This window comes from Babylonia areolata, chromosome 18 (genome assembly GCF_041734735.1).
Source record: "Babylonia areolata isolate BAREFJ2019XMU chromosome 18, ASM4173473v1, whole genome shotgun sequence".
Classification (NCBI taxonomy): domain Eukaryota; kingdom Metazoa; phylum Mollusca; class Gastropoda; order Neogastropoda; family Buccinidae; genus Babylonia; species Babylonia areolata.
The window spans coordinates 16384052-16399294 of record NC_134893.1 but is presented as its reverse complement, the minus strand read 5'-3'; the positions used below and the strand labels follow the sequence as shown (position 1 = coordinate 16399294).

The window sequence follows — 15243 nt, the reverse complement described above, 5'->3', positions numbered from 1 at the left end:
CGTATTTTTTCCTGCGTGTAGTTTTTTTATTTGTTTTTCCTATCGAAGTGGATTTTTCTACAGAATTTTGCCAGGAACAACCCTTTTGTTGCCGTGGGTTCTTTTACGTGCGCTAAATGCATGCTGCACACGGGACCTCGGTTTATCGTCTCATCCGAATGACTAGCGTCCAGACCACCACTCAAGGTCTAGTGGAGGGGGAGAAAGTATCGGCGGCTGAACCGTGATTCGAACCAGCGCACTAAGATTCTCTCACTTCCAAAGCGGACGCGTTACCTCTAGGCCATCACTCCACTATGTGTGTGTGTGTGTGTCTTCCCTCTAACCGTCACACCTCCCCCCCCCCTCCCCCTTTTTCCCTTGTCTCATTCACACTGAAGAATCAGACCCTACATTTTGAAGGAAAAGGAAGATTTGCACTCCCCCACATGAAGAGGACTGCCATAAAAGGGAAGCAACTTAACCCCAAAGTAACCTTGCTGCTGACTGGCCTCTTGATCAAGACCAGCATTTGGAAAAGTGCCAGACATGTACAGAGCATGCAGACAGAGAGACTGCTGGAAGGGCAGGAATGAGTGGATGTCAAGCTCACTTAGCTTGATAGAATTTTGCTTTGGTGTTCAGGCAATTTGGGCTGTTGAAACAGTGGCTTGGGTTAGCCCTGTCACTGCTTAATATATGATATCATAACTTTTTATGCAGACATATAGAATCCGTAATGCATGAGGAAGGGGAGGGGAGGGAAGTGGCTTGTTTTGAATGATAGTATAATATCATAACTTTTTTATGCACACATACAGAATCCACAATAGGAAAGGCAGGCTGAGGTGGGAATAGAGTAAGTCCAATGTACAGGCAGAGGAAGGGGGAAGAAGTGTTTTGAAGCATGTATCATGCAATCAGGTTCATTATTGTTACCCATTAGCAACTATCTGTTACAGCAGTTCATGCTTATCAATAACCTGTTTGCATATGTGTTTTTTCTTTGGTGGAAGTATAACCCTTTTTATGCTTGTCAACAGTGTCAGTAGAGGAACGTGGAGAGAAGAAAGTTATGTGTATGATAGTCAGTCGTGTCCGACTATGGCCATCAGAACAGCAGAGGAGGCAACTGCTGTCCTAACCATCGAGGCTACAATTTGATTGTAGTGGAGAGTGTCTTGCCCAAGTTACATCCCCAAGAGCAGTGGGAAGTCATTTTCAGCTTAATTTTTTGTGAAGGACTATGACTCTCAAACTAGGAGGCAAGACTGCACTGGCTCTTAGTGCTGTAGCCTTGGGGGCTAGTTGATGTTTTGGAACCAACCCAACACCGACTGTCCCAAAACCCGCTATATGTAAACAGAAATTCCGTAATTTGTGTCTTGCTTCACCAGATCCGGATCACAGTGGATGACAACTACCAACAGGAGTACATCTTCTCAGAGGACGTGCAGTTCCTCACGCCGGCAGAGGTGTGGCTGGGCGGCACACCTAACACCGCGGACAGAACTGGTGGCAACATCAGGACCAATTTCAATGGGGGTGTGGCAGAGGTGAGCATGTCATGCTGTTTGTGTCAAAATTATAAGCTTTCCTGGCTGTCATGTTTGTCCAAGTCTGTGTTGTCTCTTGCTTCATCTGTCTGTCTGTCTGTCTATCTTTCTGTCTCTGTCTCTGTCTCTGTATCTCTCTCTTGCTCAGTCTCTTTCTCTGTCTGTTTCTGTCTCTCACTCCATCTTTCTCTGTCTCTGTCTGTCTGTCTGTCTGTCTCTCTCTCTCTCTCTCTGTCTCTCTTTTTCCTTTCTGTTCTTCTCTCACAGCATGTGTCTCTTATCTTTTCTAGAGGTGTCCGCAACAAACGCTTCAAACCAAATGATTTTTTTCTTTCTATTCCCAAGGTGATCTATGTGACCACAAATCGTGTCGGGTCAAACATCTACCGGAATGAGGTGAACCTCATTGCTCGTCTGTCTCAAGGGTCGTCCACCGGCAATATCGCCACGGTTACCATCCCCTGGCACACCCCCACCTACGTCCCCATCCCCACCCGTGTCACTCAAACCTTCCCCACCCTGCCACCCACCACCCAAAGACCCATCCAGCCAAGGACCTCCTCTGTGACGATCGTGCAGCGCGGAGTGTACATGCCTATTTCAGATTTTGACCTGCGCTCTGGCAGCACTATCACCTTTAATTTTAAGACAATAAATCAGGTAGGTGTGGTTTATGTTTGTGTGTGTGTGTGTTTGTGCATGTGTGTGTGCATGTGTGCGTGGTTGTGTATGGATGTGGGTGCATTCATGATTGTGTGTGTGTGTTTGGGTGTGTGTGTGCGCGCGCTTGTGTATGTGTGTGTGTGTGTAGGCGTGCATGCATAAATTTAAGTGTCCACACTAAAACATTTATGTTGTGGCATATGATGGGAAGGGAAGACAATATTTTGTTTTTTTTAAACAGGTCTTTGATAAAGAAAGCAGTATGCACCATAATAATGTTCCCTTGAACATAACCCATTTGAACAAAAACACATTTTCTGCTTAGATCTGGACTAAAAGCACCTTGGACATTGGGAAGCTCACTGTGAACAATTATTTTTTCCTTTGAAACAAAACCCAAGTTACAGATTCAGTACCTTCATTCTGTTCTCCCCCAAACGGAACACATTGTATTTCCTAAAGTCCTTCAAAAGAAGGTATATTTTATTAAGAAAATACAGCACATTGTAATTATGCATGCATATTTGTAGGCTGACATGCGTTTTGATGCATGATGTTTATTGCAAAATCACTCCTTTAAAATGGGACCTTGTCCTTTTCTTGAATGAATGAATCACTGTCATTGTTATCGTTATCTCCAAACAGAATGGCCTGCTCCTGTATAGATCACCATCATCATTATCGTTATCCTCCAAACAGAATGGTGTGTTCCTGTATAAATCACCGTCAACGTTATCATTATCTTCCAAACAGAATGGTCTGCTCCTGTATATGTCACTGTCAACGTTGTCATTATTTCCAAACAGAATGGTCCGCTCCTGTATAAATCACCGTCAACATTATCAATATTTCCAAACAGAATGGTCTGCTCCTGTATAAATCAGAGTGAACGTTATCATTATTTCCAAACAGAATGGTCTGCTCCTGTTTGCTGGAGAAGCAGGCGGTCAGTACATGGCTCTGGAACTGGTCGATGGTCGCCTCTACTTTGTCAAAAACTTTGGTCGAGAGGACACCCGCACCGCCCTCTCACAGCGCATCGTGGCTGACGGACAGCCGCACGAGGTGTCCATCAGGTTCTATGACCGGCACGTGGATCTGCGTGTGGACGACGTGCGTGAGAGGGTGGACCTGAGCAGGAGGGAAACGCTGCCCACCAACATGGGGACAGTGTACGTCGGGGGCTACAGGTACCAGCAGCTGCCCTGGAGGGTGTGGTCTAGGGAGAGCTACCTGGGCTGTTTGAGTGATCTTCGGGTGAGTTTGGGGGGTTTGTGTGTGTGCATGTGTATGTATTTGTGTGTGTGTGTGTCTGTATGGTGCTGTGCTTGTGTGTGTGTGTGTGTGTGTGCTTGTGTGTGTGTGTGTGTGTGTGCATGTGTGTGTTTGTAAATGTGCTTGGTACCATTGCAATAATGATTTTTAAAATGACAATAACATAACAAATAAAACTTAAACTAAACAAAAATAGTATTTTATATTTTTTTTTTAATTTTTAAAAAGCTTAATGATAGCAATGATCAGTTGATCAACAGAATGTTTTGAAACATCAGTCACCTTTTGACAATAACACAAGAGACAAGTCCTTTAATCTCTCTCTCTCTCTCTCTCTCTCTCTCTCTCTCTCGTAAGTAAGTAAGTAAGTAAGTAAGTAAGCAAGAGAGTATGTAATGTTGTTGCATGTATTTTGGTTGACATAATTTAAAATTTCCCATTTTCCTGTTATGATTTTTGTAGAGCGTGTGTTTGTTTTATTTTCCCCTATTTTGTGAGGGCAGGGTGAAAAAAAAAAGTTTATTCATTCATTCATTCGTTCATTCACTCATTCTTTCTCCAGATGAACGGGCGCATGGTGGACTTTGAAGAATATGTGAAGCGGATGTTTGGCCGTGTTGTGCGGAGGTGCCAGGCCATGCCACAGAACTGTGCACGCAGCCAGCCCTGCGCCAACGGACTGTGCCGAGACTCCATGACTGACTTCCTTTGTGACTGCTCCAGAACGGGCTTTAGGGGAGAGCGCTGCAGTCTGGGTAAGGGACTGAAGAGCTGTCATAATTATTCGTGTACAACTCAAGACAGAAGTCACAGACTGAAGTACAGCATCTGAGTTTTAGCTTCTTTTTTTTTTTTTTTTTCCAAACTTATGTTCGCAAACACAAACGTTTATAAAACCAGAACAAGTGAAGGGGGATAACTCTTAGTTCAGAGGAAGTTACTACAGGATCGGGAACAGTTTCATGATAATTATGATAAGAATAATAATAATGATAAGAAGAAGAAGAACAAGAACCAGAAGAATATTATTATAATGATGATAATGATAATTATAATGAAAAGAATGACAATAACAATAATAATAATGATTATTATCATTGTAGTGGGCTGGGAAAGCAGTGCATTTTGGTAATTAGCAAAAGACAGGAGGGGTTTAATGATAATGATTATAGTAATGATTAATGAAAAATGAAGAATAATAATAACGATAATAATGATTCATCATCATCATCATCATAATCGGCATTTATATAGGTCTTAACCCTGCAGCTCTAAGTGCATGTAGCAATAAACATGACAACAATAAGGTCCTGGAATATGAAAGACTGATATCAAAGATACCAGACTTGTAGATCATTGATCTGGGCATGCTGTCTAGTCCCCTTTGAGGAATGGGGTACATAAGACACAAAATTCACAAAACGTGTAGACTACTGATCATTCCATATCAGTATGAAAGATGTGAAAGACACAAACTCTTAGATCATAGATCTAGTCACGTTGTCTCAACCCCTTTTTCAGACGCATGGACGGCACTGTTCAATGGGTCTATATGGGGCCATCTGAACTTCAGCAGAACTTTGAGAAGCCATGCTGACAACATGCACCTCCGCTTCCGTACCCCTCTGAGGGACGGTTTGCTGTTTGAGACGTTTGCCAAGGGATCTAACGTCTTCCTCCGATGCTCGTTGGAAAATGGCCGGGTCAAGGTGGAGACCAACCTTGGTGGGGAACTGAAGGTGAGGATATGTTTGTCTGGTTGGTTTGGGACAGGTGGAGAGGGGATGTGGATGGATGGGTGGGTGCTGGTGTGTGTGTGTGTGTGTGTATGTGTGTCTGTTTGTGTTGTGTTTGTGTTTATATGTGTGTGTGTGTTTGATAGGTTTGTGTGTGTTTTGTGTGTGCATGTAATGTGCGTGTATGAATGTGTGTGCACATGTGTAGTATAAAAGTACAGGCAGAGTAGAAGGATACTAACAATTATGACAGCAATGATGATTTTTATTGTTGTGGATGAATATCACAAGTATATGTTGATGACAGCAGACTGGGTGGTATTTGTACTACTATTGTTATTGAACATGATAAAAATGACAAAAATTTGATGATGATAGAGGAGAGGGTGGTATTATCATCATAATGGATAAATATGGCAGCAGTGACAGCAGACGAGATGGAGATAGCATTCAGCATCAAGAATCAACATGCTTTTCATGACAAAATTAGAGATGATGATAACAATGATGTTGATAACAATAACAACAACAAAAGCATGGTCAGTAATGGTGATGATAGTGAAGATTATGATGATGATGATAATGTGCAGACCATGTATGCGGGAGAGAACCTGAACGACCTTCAGTGGCACACCCTCTACATCCAGCGGCGCGGCAACGAGATGGAGGTGTGGGTTGATGATGACCCTCACGTCAAAGGTAAGTTCTGTGATTTCAGTTTCACAGTTTCAGTTCCTCACGGAGGCATCACTGCTTAAAGACAAATCCAAACACACTACGCCCCATCTGCTAAGTAGATGCCTGACCAGCAGGACAGCATAGTGCACTGAGTTAGGCCTTGAGTGCATGTAGATATATATATATATATATATTTATTTATTTATTTATTTGTGTGCCTATCAGAGTGGATTTCTTCATCAGAATTTTGCAAGAGGACAACACTAATGTTTCCATGGGTTCTTTTTCATTGCGCCAAGTGCACGCTGCACATGGGACCTTGGTTCTTAGTCTCATTTGAATGACTAGATGCTTTAAGTCTGATTTTCCTGTCAAACTTGGAGGAAAGGGAGATAAATGAATTTGAAACCAGACCCTCATGAATACTGTATTGGCAGTTAACCATCTAAACCATTCCTCCTTTGGTATGAACAGAGAAAGGAGTGGAGCAATGTAAAGATCACTCTCATTTCAAGTTTAGTTGCAGTTATCATAAACCGCAGATCGAAATAAGTTCCTTTTGCTTTAGAATGTCAGCAACAATAAAAATGTCACTCGAAATAGCTACCAAGTAAATGTCTGTCACCTTCATCAATGTTTGGTTTATGCAATTAATTTTGTGCAGAAGTAAATTCTTAAATCTTGGGAAGGGTTTGTAATTTGTCATTACATCTGGAACATACATGTTACTATGCTTATTATGCTGATGTTTTATTTTTTTCTGTTTCTTGAATTATTATCAGGTTTTTTTTTAGAATTATCATAATTATTATTTTGAATCTACTTTTCAAAGTGTGTGTGTGAGTGTGTGGTTTTTGTTTTGGTTTTGCTTTGTTCTTTTTGTTGTGTATGTGTTTTGTTTTGTATTTGGTTGTTTCTGCTTGTTTTGTTTCACATTGCAGGACTGAAGTTGTGATTCAAGGTGACACATACTGTAATTGTGTCTTCCACACCCAAAATATGACATAAAGATTTTAGATTTCTTTGAATATATCATATCAATCTTTGACACAGTTGAAGCACTGAGAAGAAAAGGGGGGAAAATTCAACCAATGAAGGATGAGAAGAAAGAAAGAAAGAAAGAACTGATGGTTCCATTGCCACCTGTGTGCAGAAATGCTGTAAGGCTCAGGCTATCAAATGGCAGTGGACCGCATCTACTGGTTTCCTTTCTACATTGTTAAAAATGATTACTGGTTTACTTTGTGCATAGTGAACAAGGATTTCTGGTTTACGTTCTACATAGTGAACAGTGATTACTTATTGCATAGTGAACAAGGATTACTGGTTTACTTTCTACATGGTAAACAAGGATTACTGGGATTACTTATTACATAGTGAACAAGGATTACTTGTTTACTTTCTACATAGTTAACAAGGATTACTGGATTACTTATTACATAGTTAACAATGATTACTAGTTTACTTTCTACATAGTGAACAAGGATTACTGGATTACTTATTACATAGTGAACAAGGATTACTGGTTTACATTCTACATAGTGAACAAGGATTACTGGATTATTTATTACATAGTTAACAAGGATTACTGGTTTATTTATTACATAGTTAACAAGGATTACTGGATTACTTATTACAAAATGAAGAAGGAATACAAGAATTACTGGTTTACTTTCTACATAGTTAACAAGGATTACTGGTTTGCTTTCCACACAGTTAACAAGGATTACTGGCGTACTTAGAAAGGGGGGGAAAAAATCAACCAGTGAAGGGTGAGAAGAAAGAAAGAAAGATGGCAAGAACTGACGGTTCCATTGCCACCTGTGTGCAGAGATGCTGGCAGGCTCAGGCTATCAGATGGCAGTGGACCGCATCTACCTGGGCGGCACAGCAGGTTCCGACGAGCGCTACATCGGTTACCTGCAAAACTTCTTTGTGGGCGACGTTGACATTCTGGAGCAGATGCGGAACACGGCCCTGGGAGTGGACACCTACGTGTCGCTGCCTCCTCTGGTCTACTACCCTGTCACCTTCCCCGACTTCAACTCCTACGTGACACTGTCACCTCTACGGGTGCCTCTGGCCATGGTGCTGCACTTCATGTTTAAGACAACGGTGAGCTGTTTGTTGGTGGTGGTGGTGTGTATCAAGGGCAGGGAAGAGGGGCAGGGAGGTGTGTGCATGTGTAAAGAAGAAATACTGCTCTATTTGTGCTTGTGTAGTGGTAGCATCTTTCCACTCTGAGTGATATTAAATGGAAAATAAAAGTGGAGGAGGGGAGGAAGGGATGGGAAGTAGGAGGAATGGAGAGAGGAGAGGGAAGAGTGTGATTGTGTGTGCATGCATGCTTGTCTCTGTGTGTGTGTGTGCGTGTGTGTGTGTGTGTGTGTGTGTGTTCTTTCTTTAGTTTAACATCTTTTCACTCAGTGATATTAGACGTGTCATGTGTGTATGTGTGTTTGTGTGTGTGAGAAGGGGACAAGGGGATGGGGATTGAAGAGGGATATACATAGAAAGGATAAACTAGAACAATGGAATCAATAATTTGTAAATATCTATGTAACAGCAATTAGCATCATAAACTACAATGGGAATTAAAACCAAATATTGGTAATATCACATCATAGAAACCCTCCTTTTGGACGATGTAACAGGCATTCAGCAAGTTCAATCAAAAGTATTTGGTTGGACATTATTTCTTTTATGCTTTGTTCTGAGAATTGTCTAACTTTACATGTGTGTGTGTGCGTGCATGTATGCATGCATGTGTGTGCAGCTTTGTATATGTGTGTATGAATGTGTGTGTGTTTGCGTGTACATGTGTGTGTGTGTGTGTGTGTGTGTGCATGCATATGTCCACACATACATGCTGATACACAGGTTAGCGATTAACTACCACTTTTGTTGACTTCAGTGACAGAAGTCTTCATTCATTTTCAGGAGCCCAACGGCATCATACTCTTCAGCAGTGGTCGCAACCGAGAATACCTTGTGGTGGAGCTGTTTGAGGGCAAACTGTACATCCAGTTCTACACCGGCGCTGACCGACCCCTTCGCGCCACAGCCGAGCAGATAGTGAACGATGGGAAATGGCACACGGTCACTATTCGTCGGTCTTCCGGTGACCAGCGGCAGTTTCTGGTGACCGTAGATGGTGTCACGTCATCTGTGTCCTATGCAGGAGCCGGGCTGGACTTGCAAGGGCCACTGTATATCGGTATGGTAATTTTTGTTGATTGTGATGGATGGGGTCTGTAGGAATGGGATAGATATAGCAATTAATGAGGTGGATGGAGTCTGTTTAAGATGCAGGTTTTTTTGTTGTTTTTTTTGGGGGGGCGGGAGGAGGGGGTGGTGATTTTTGTCTGTTGAAGACTGGGGAGGCGCAGTGTCCTTGGAAAGTCACTTTACTCTGATCTGTCCTTATTCCACCCTGGTGCAAATCGGCACCTGACTTCGGATGGGGAATTTCAAAATGGCATAAGAAGAGGATCAGGCCCCACCTTCCTATGCTGAGCCCTGAACACAGTATAGAATAGAATAGAATAGAAAATGTCTTGTTACCAAGTCTACCAGGGTCACAAGGAATATTGGAAGGTGGGGTGTGTGGGGGAGGGGGGACAGGGGGGGGGTGGGGGCATCAGTACATAAAAAGATACAAAGATAAATCAAAAATCATATACATATACAGATGCATGCACACGCACGGACACACACGCAACACACACACACACACACAGTTGTTACCCACATGTTTTTCTTTTTACATAATAATTGATGGGTACATGGTGATAAGTGAAGGGTGTGTCAGTTTTGTTTTTTGTTGTTGTTGTTTTTTTTGTTTTGTCTTTTTGTTTTTTGCTGACGGGCATTTTATTTTAAGTGAGCCTAAAGAAAATTTTCTGTTTTTGGTTGAAGCAGATAGTAAAGTATTTTGAACTGAATTGAATTGATACAGTAGAATTTTCAGCACATGTGGATTTGAATTCACCGCCCAGATGGCCATAAAAAGCTGTAGGACCTTTAACCTTTAACATTTTTAACCTGTTGAAAATGAAATGCATTTGTTGACAGGTTAAAGGGTTTACTTACTACATAGTTAACCAGGATTACTGGATTACTCATTATATAGTTAACCTGGTTGCTTGTTGGCTGCAAGAGGGGCACCAGAGAATCTGCTGCAGGATTACTGGATTACTTTCCACATAGTGAACATAGATTACTAGTTTACTTTCTACATAGTGAACAAGGATTACTGGTTTACTTTCTACATAGTGAACAAGGATTACTGGATTACTTTCTACATAGTGAACATAGATTACTAGTTTACTTTCTACATAGTGAACGAGGATTGCTGGTTTACTTTCTACATAGAGAACAAGGATTACTGGATTACTTTCTACATAGTGAACGAGGATTACTGGATTACTTTCTACATAGAGAACAAGGATTACTGGTTTACTTTCTACATAGTGAACGAGGATTGCTGGTTTACTTTCTACATTGAGAACAATGATTACTGGATTACTTTCTACATAGTGAGCGAGGATTACTGGATTACTTTCTACATAGAGAACAAGGATTACTGGTTTACTTTCTACATAGTGAATGAGGATTGCTGGATTACTTTCCACATAGTGAACATAGATTACTAGTTTACTTTCTACATAGTTAACAAGGATTACTGGATTACTTTCCACATAGTGAACATAGATTACTAGTTTATTTTCTACATAGTGAACAAGGATTGCTGGTTTACTTTCTACATAGTGAACAAGGATTACTCTACATAGTGAACAAGGATTACTGGTTTACTTTCTACATAGTTAATTAACAAGGATTACTGGTTTACTTTCTACATAGTTAATTAACAAGGATTACTGGTTTATTTTCTACATAGTGAACAAGGATTACTGGTTTACTTTCTACATAGTTAATTAACAAGGATTACTGGTTTACTTTCAACATAGTTATCAAGGATTACTAGTTTACTTTCTACATAGTTATCAAGGATTACTGGTTTACTTACTATATAGTTAACAAGGATTACTGGTTTACTTTCTACATAGTTAACAAGGATTACTGGATTACTTACTACGTAGTGAACAAGGATTACTGGATTACTCATTACATTGTTAACCTGGTTGCTTGTTGGCTGCAGGAGGGGCACCAGAGGATCTGCTGCAGGAGGATTACATCAAGAACGGCGTCCTGTCCAGGACAGGTTTCCGGGGTTGTCTGGCGTCCATGGACCTCAGCGGGCAGGTTCCGGACCTGTCCAAGTTTGCCCAGCAGCAGGGCATCACCATCTACGATTCCTGCACACGTATGTGTTGTTTATGATGAATGAAGTGTGTGTGTGTGTGTGTGTGTGTTTGTGTGCATATGTTTGTGTGTGTTTGTGTGAGTGTGTGTATTGTTGTGTGTGTGTGTGTGTGTGGAGGAGGAGGAGGAGGAATTTTGGTTAATGCCCTGTCACACATTGAAGACATTTTGTTTGAGTATTAATGTATACGTTTGAGTATTATCGTTTAGAAGAGGAGGGGGAGGAGGATGAATGGTGAGGTTGGGGAAACCATGTATATTTGGGGGCAGGGGGGTTTGTGTAAAGGTGTGGATGCTATATTTACATGAATGTGCACTACATATACATACTTGTATTCTTGTCTGTCACATGTGTACATCTTGTGTTCTTAGCTATGCGTGTTGGTCTGTCCATCTGTCTTGTATGTATACAACATGTGTCTGTCTGTGTATATGTCTTTTGTTCTTAATTATGTATGCTTGTCTGTCTGCCTCTCATCGCAGCCATCATTCCAAGTGCATGTACAGAGGATTCATGCAGAAACTTTGGTACCTGCATTGAGAGCGGTTCTGGAACCTTTACCTGTAACTGTGACATGACAGCTCATGGAGGTTCAGTGTGTGAGAATGGTGAGTTGTTGTTTTTTTTCAGAAATGTAGTGGAAAGTCAACTCTGTTATTCATTGCCATGATGCTGATGAAGACTTTACTCGATTTTTAGATGACCTGAGTTCTGATTGATTTCTTGGGGAGGCACTATTGCAGAGTTGCTTATGCACAAGACTTTTGATTCAATGTTTACCAGTGATCAAACTTTGAGACCCTGTTTCAGCAAGGTGTTATTTCCTTAGGAAAGGCACTTTACTTTGATTTTCCTCACCCAGGTGTATTCAAATAAGTACCTTACTTCGGTTGGAGAAAGTTAACCCTTTGAGCCCTGACTTCCTGAGCAATTTTAACCCTTCTGCCTGAGCTCCTGAGCCAAAATTTGCAAATAATTGGTATTTAATGTGTCACGGCAGATATAAAAAGAGTGCCCTGACCACCGCTTTACCGGTGGTAGAGAAAAATGACATAATGCCTATCTACCGGTTGAGCAGTGTGTAAACACTTGTGTTGTGTTTTGCTATTGGTTGACTTATATTGAAATCGATCTTTTTTATCCAAAGCACATGCACAAAACACAGTGAAAAGGCGCGGCCATGTTGGTACTACGTTCGCTGACGTCAGAATATTACTGTTTTTCTGATTGGCTCTTCAATATAAGTCAACCAATAGCAAAACACGACACAAGTGTTTATGCACCACTCAACCAGTGGCCAGGCATTATGTCATTTTTCTCTACCACCGGTAAAGCGGTGGTCAGGGCTCAAAGGGTTAAAAAATCAACAGGTGAGGACTGGGCCCCACCTTCCTATGCTGAGCCCTAGAGTAAATACTAATTCACTGCCCTTGTGGCCATTAAAGGTATAGGGACATTAAATGTTTCACTTTGCACTGAGTGTAATGATTTACAGATGCTGACATGTTTTCTGTAATGGGTTTTTTGTTTTTTCAGTCAGTTGTATTTGCTTTCAAATTTCAGTATGAGCAGCCAGTGGGCAGCAAACTGATTTTTTTTTCTTATTCTCTCAGCTCCATGCTATTCCATAGAGCACACAGCTTATATCCTCAAGGAACAGTGAATGAATGTTTCCTTGTTGGCTTTTTTCTGTTTCTTATTTTTGTTCTTTATTGGTTAATGTTGTTGTTGTTGTTGTTGTTTTTATTGTATCACATGTGGCTTTCTTCACTGGCTGAAAAGAAAGAAGCAAAATACAGCAAAGCAACAACAAAAAAAGAGAAAAAAAACCATTCATTCACCGTGTGTTTCATATTCATGGGAGAAAATTCTCTGAATTGGTAGTCTGGGTCAGAGATGGGGTTTTTGTGCCCATGGTAGAGAGTGGAGAGTTCCTATAAAAGAAGAGAGAGAGGGTGTATTTATGTGGCATGGTACATACAGGCATTAGTCCATCTGACACTTTGACATATCCTGGAAGCTGACATCAATGATTTACCTTAGACTTGAGACTGGTTTTACTGTCTATACACAGGTACAGAAAATTCCCTGTTTGTGAACACTGACAAACTGCTTTTTGGTGCATGTCTCCAACAGAGCCCATTGGCTTCCTGTTCCAAAACTTCTCCAGGCCAGGGTTGCTGATCTATGATTTGAGGCAGCAGCCCACGTCTTCTGGCGATGAAATAGCCTTCGGTGTGATGACCAGACAGGAGAACGCCCTCCTCCTGAGAGTCTTTTCAGAGCTCATTAATGATTACATCGAGTTCAGACTGGTAACGTGAATTTGTCTGTGTGTGTGTGTGTGTGTGTGTGTGTGTGTGTTGTAGATGTTTTATTTATATCCATGCTTTGTTGTGATTTGAACTGGAAATAAACAAACAAGCACAAAACAAGGGAAAAGTCAAAAGGAATCGGTGGAATAAGCATTCTATTCTGTTTTTATTTTTCATGTTCCTTTTTTTATCCTCTGTCAGTGAAAAAGCTTTAACTGTCCTTACTATGCAAGGTAAAAAAAAAAAAAAAAAAGAATTGTGAGTTACTTGTCTCATTGTAGACCTCATCTTCATCTTGAAATTACCTTTGCCATTTCAAGTTCTGATCATTGTAATCATTTTATTTTTGGTAATTTTTTTCTGCTTCTTTTATGTATATATAAGGGGAGAGAGAGAGTGTGTGTGTGTAGGCAGGCATGTGTCTATGAATGAGTGTATATGTCTGCACATGTTTCAGACATTTTTCGTGTTTCCTGGTTTGTTTTCATTTGTAAGTTTTGAAGCATTGGCAGATGGCTTGGCTATAAAGAACCAGACTGTCCCATCAACCCTATAATCACTCAACTGCCATTGGAATTTATTGACAGCTTAGTCTTTTGTCATGGACTGTGACTCTCAAACTAGGAAGCAAGACTGCACTTGCTCTTAATTAATGCTGCAGCCGACGGAGAGAGGGGATGTAATTTGGGCAAGACACTCCCAGCTATAATCAAATTCCATCTCAGACAATCAGGATAGTTGCCTTCTCTGCTGTTCTTATGGTCATTGTAAGACACGACTGACTGTCATACATAAATTACTATTATTATTGTTGTTATCATTATTACTATTACAACTAGTAGTAGTAGTATCATTGTTACTATTATTGTCATTATTATTGTTATTATCATCATTATCAATATTATTATCATTGTTATTGTTATTATTGTCAGTAGTCATATTACTATTACTGTCATTATCATTGTTATCATTATCTCAACAGCGGGATGGCTATGTTGTGGTGGAGTATGACACGGATGGCATGGGTGGTAAGCAAACCATTGCGCAGCTGCAGCGCAAAGTGAACGATGGTGAAATCTACCACATCATCCGCTTCATCAGAACCCCAACTGAATCCACACTCTTCGTTGACGACTTGGCTGGAGTCAGCAACGCTCATGCTTGTGAGTCTCAGTTTCAGTTTCATTTTCAAGGAGGTGTCAAATTGTACATATACTGCTCCATTTATGCTGCATCACTTCTGCAAAACAAAACAAAAATTTTTAAAGAATAGAAAAAAAATCATATTCTTATTCTTATTCTTGTTGCTTATAGTCCAGCCAACCACACAGGGCCGTATCAGGACTGTCAAACCATACAAATGCTCAACTGCATCAACACAAAACTGTCACATCTACACACACAAAAAAAACACTAAGACAAACCAACAAAAGACAGTTCATGACATAGTATCCCAACCATTTAGGATTTTTAAAAAATATTTTTTTTTTTTTTTTTTTTTTTAAATCAGTCATGATGCTTGTGAGTTGATGGACAATATGGTACTGATGTAGTGTCAGTGGTTGGTTTTCGTTTGTTGTTGTGTGTATGTGTGTTTTGTTTCGTTTACTGTCTGTTCCTCTGCTGTCTATCTTTTTTTTTTCTGTCAGTCTGTCTGTCTTTTTCTTCTTCTTCTTCTTTTTTTTGGCTGCAAAAAGTAATTTGTGTGAGTACAC

At 40.6% G+C, this 15243-nt stretch overlaps 1 protein-coding gene across 5 annotated transcripts in view; it reads left to right on the top strand.

The window, feature by feature from the left end:
* Nucleotides 1–15243, top strand: part of LOC143292527 (uncharacterized) — a 138321-nt gene that overhangs the window by 97733 nt on the left and 25345 nt on the right. For all 5 annotated transcript variants that reach the window (XM_076602894.1, XM_076602893.1, XM_076602891.1 and 2 more), the window contains 12 exons: nt 1377–1535; nt 1881–2195; nt 3111–3455; nt 4036–4228; nt 4995–5212; nt 5800–5908; nt 7719–8002; nt 8828–9104; nt 11049–11213; nt 11696–11821; nt 13350–13528; nt 14511–14691. In XM_076602894.1, coding sequence (XP_076459009.1) covers nt 1377–1535; nt 1881–2195; nt 3111–3455; nt 4036–4228; nt 4995–5212; nt 5800–5908; nt 7719–8002; nt 8828–9104; nt 11049–11213; nt 11696–11821; nt 13350–13528; nt 14511–14691 — 2551 coding nt within the window. The remainder of the gene's footprint in view (nt 1–1376; nt 1536–1880; nt 2196–3110; nt 3456–4035; nt 4229–4994; nt 5213–5799; nt 5909–7718; nt 8003–8827; nt 9105–11048; nt 11214–11695; nt 11822–13349; nt 13529–14510; nt 14692–15243) is intronic.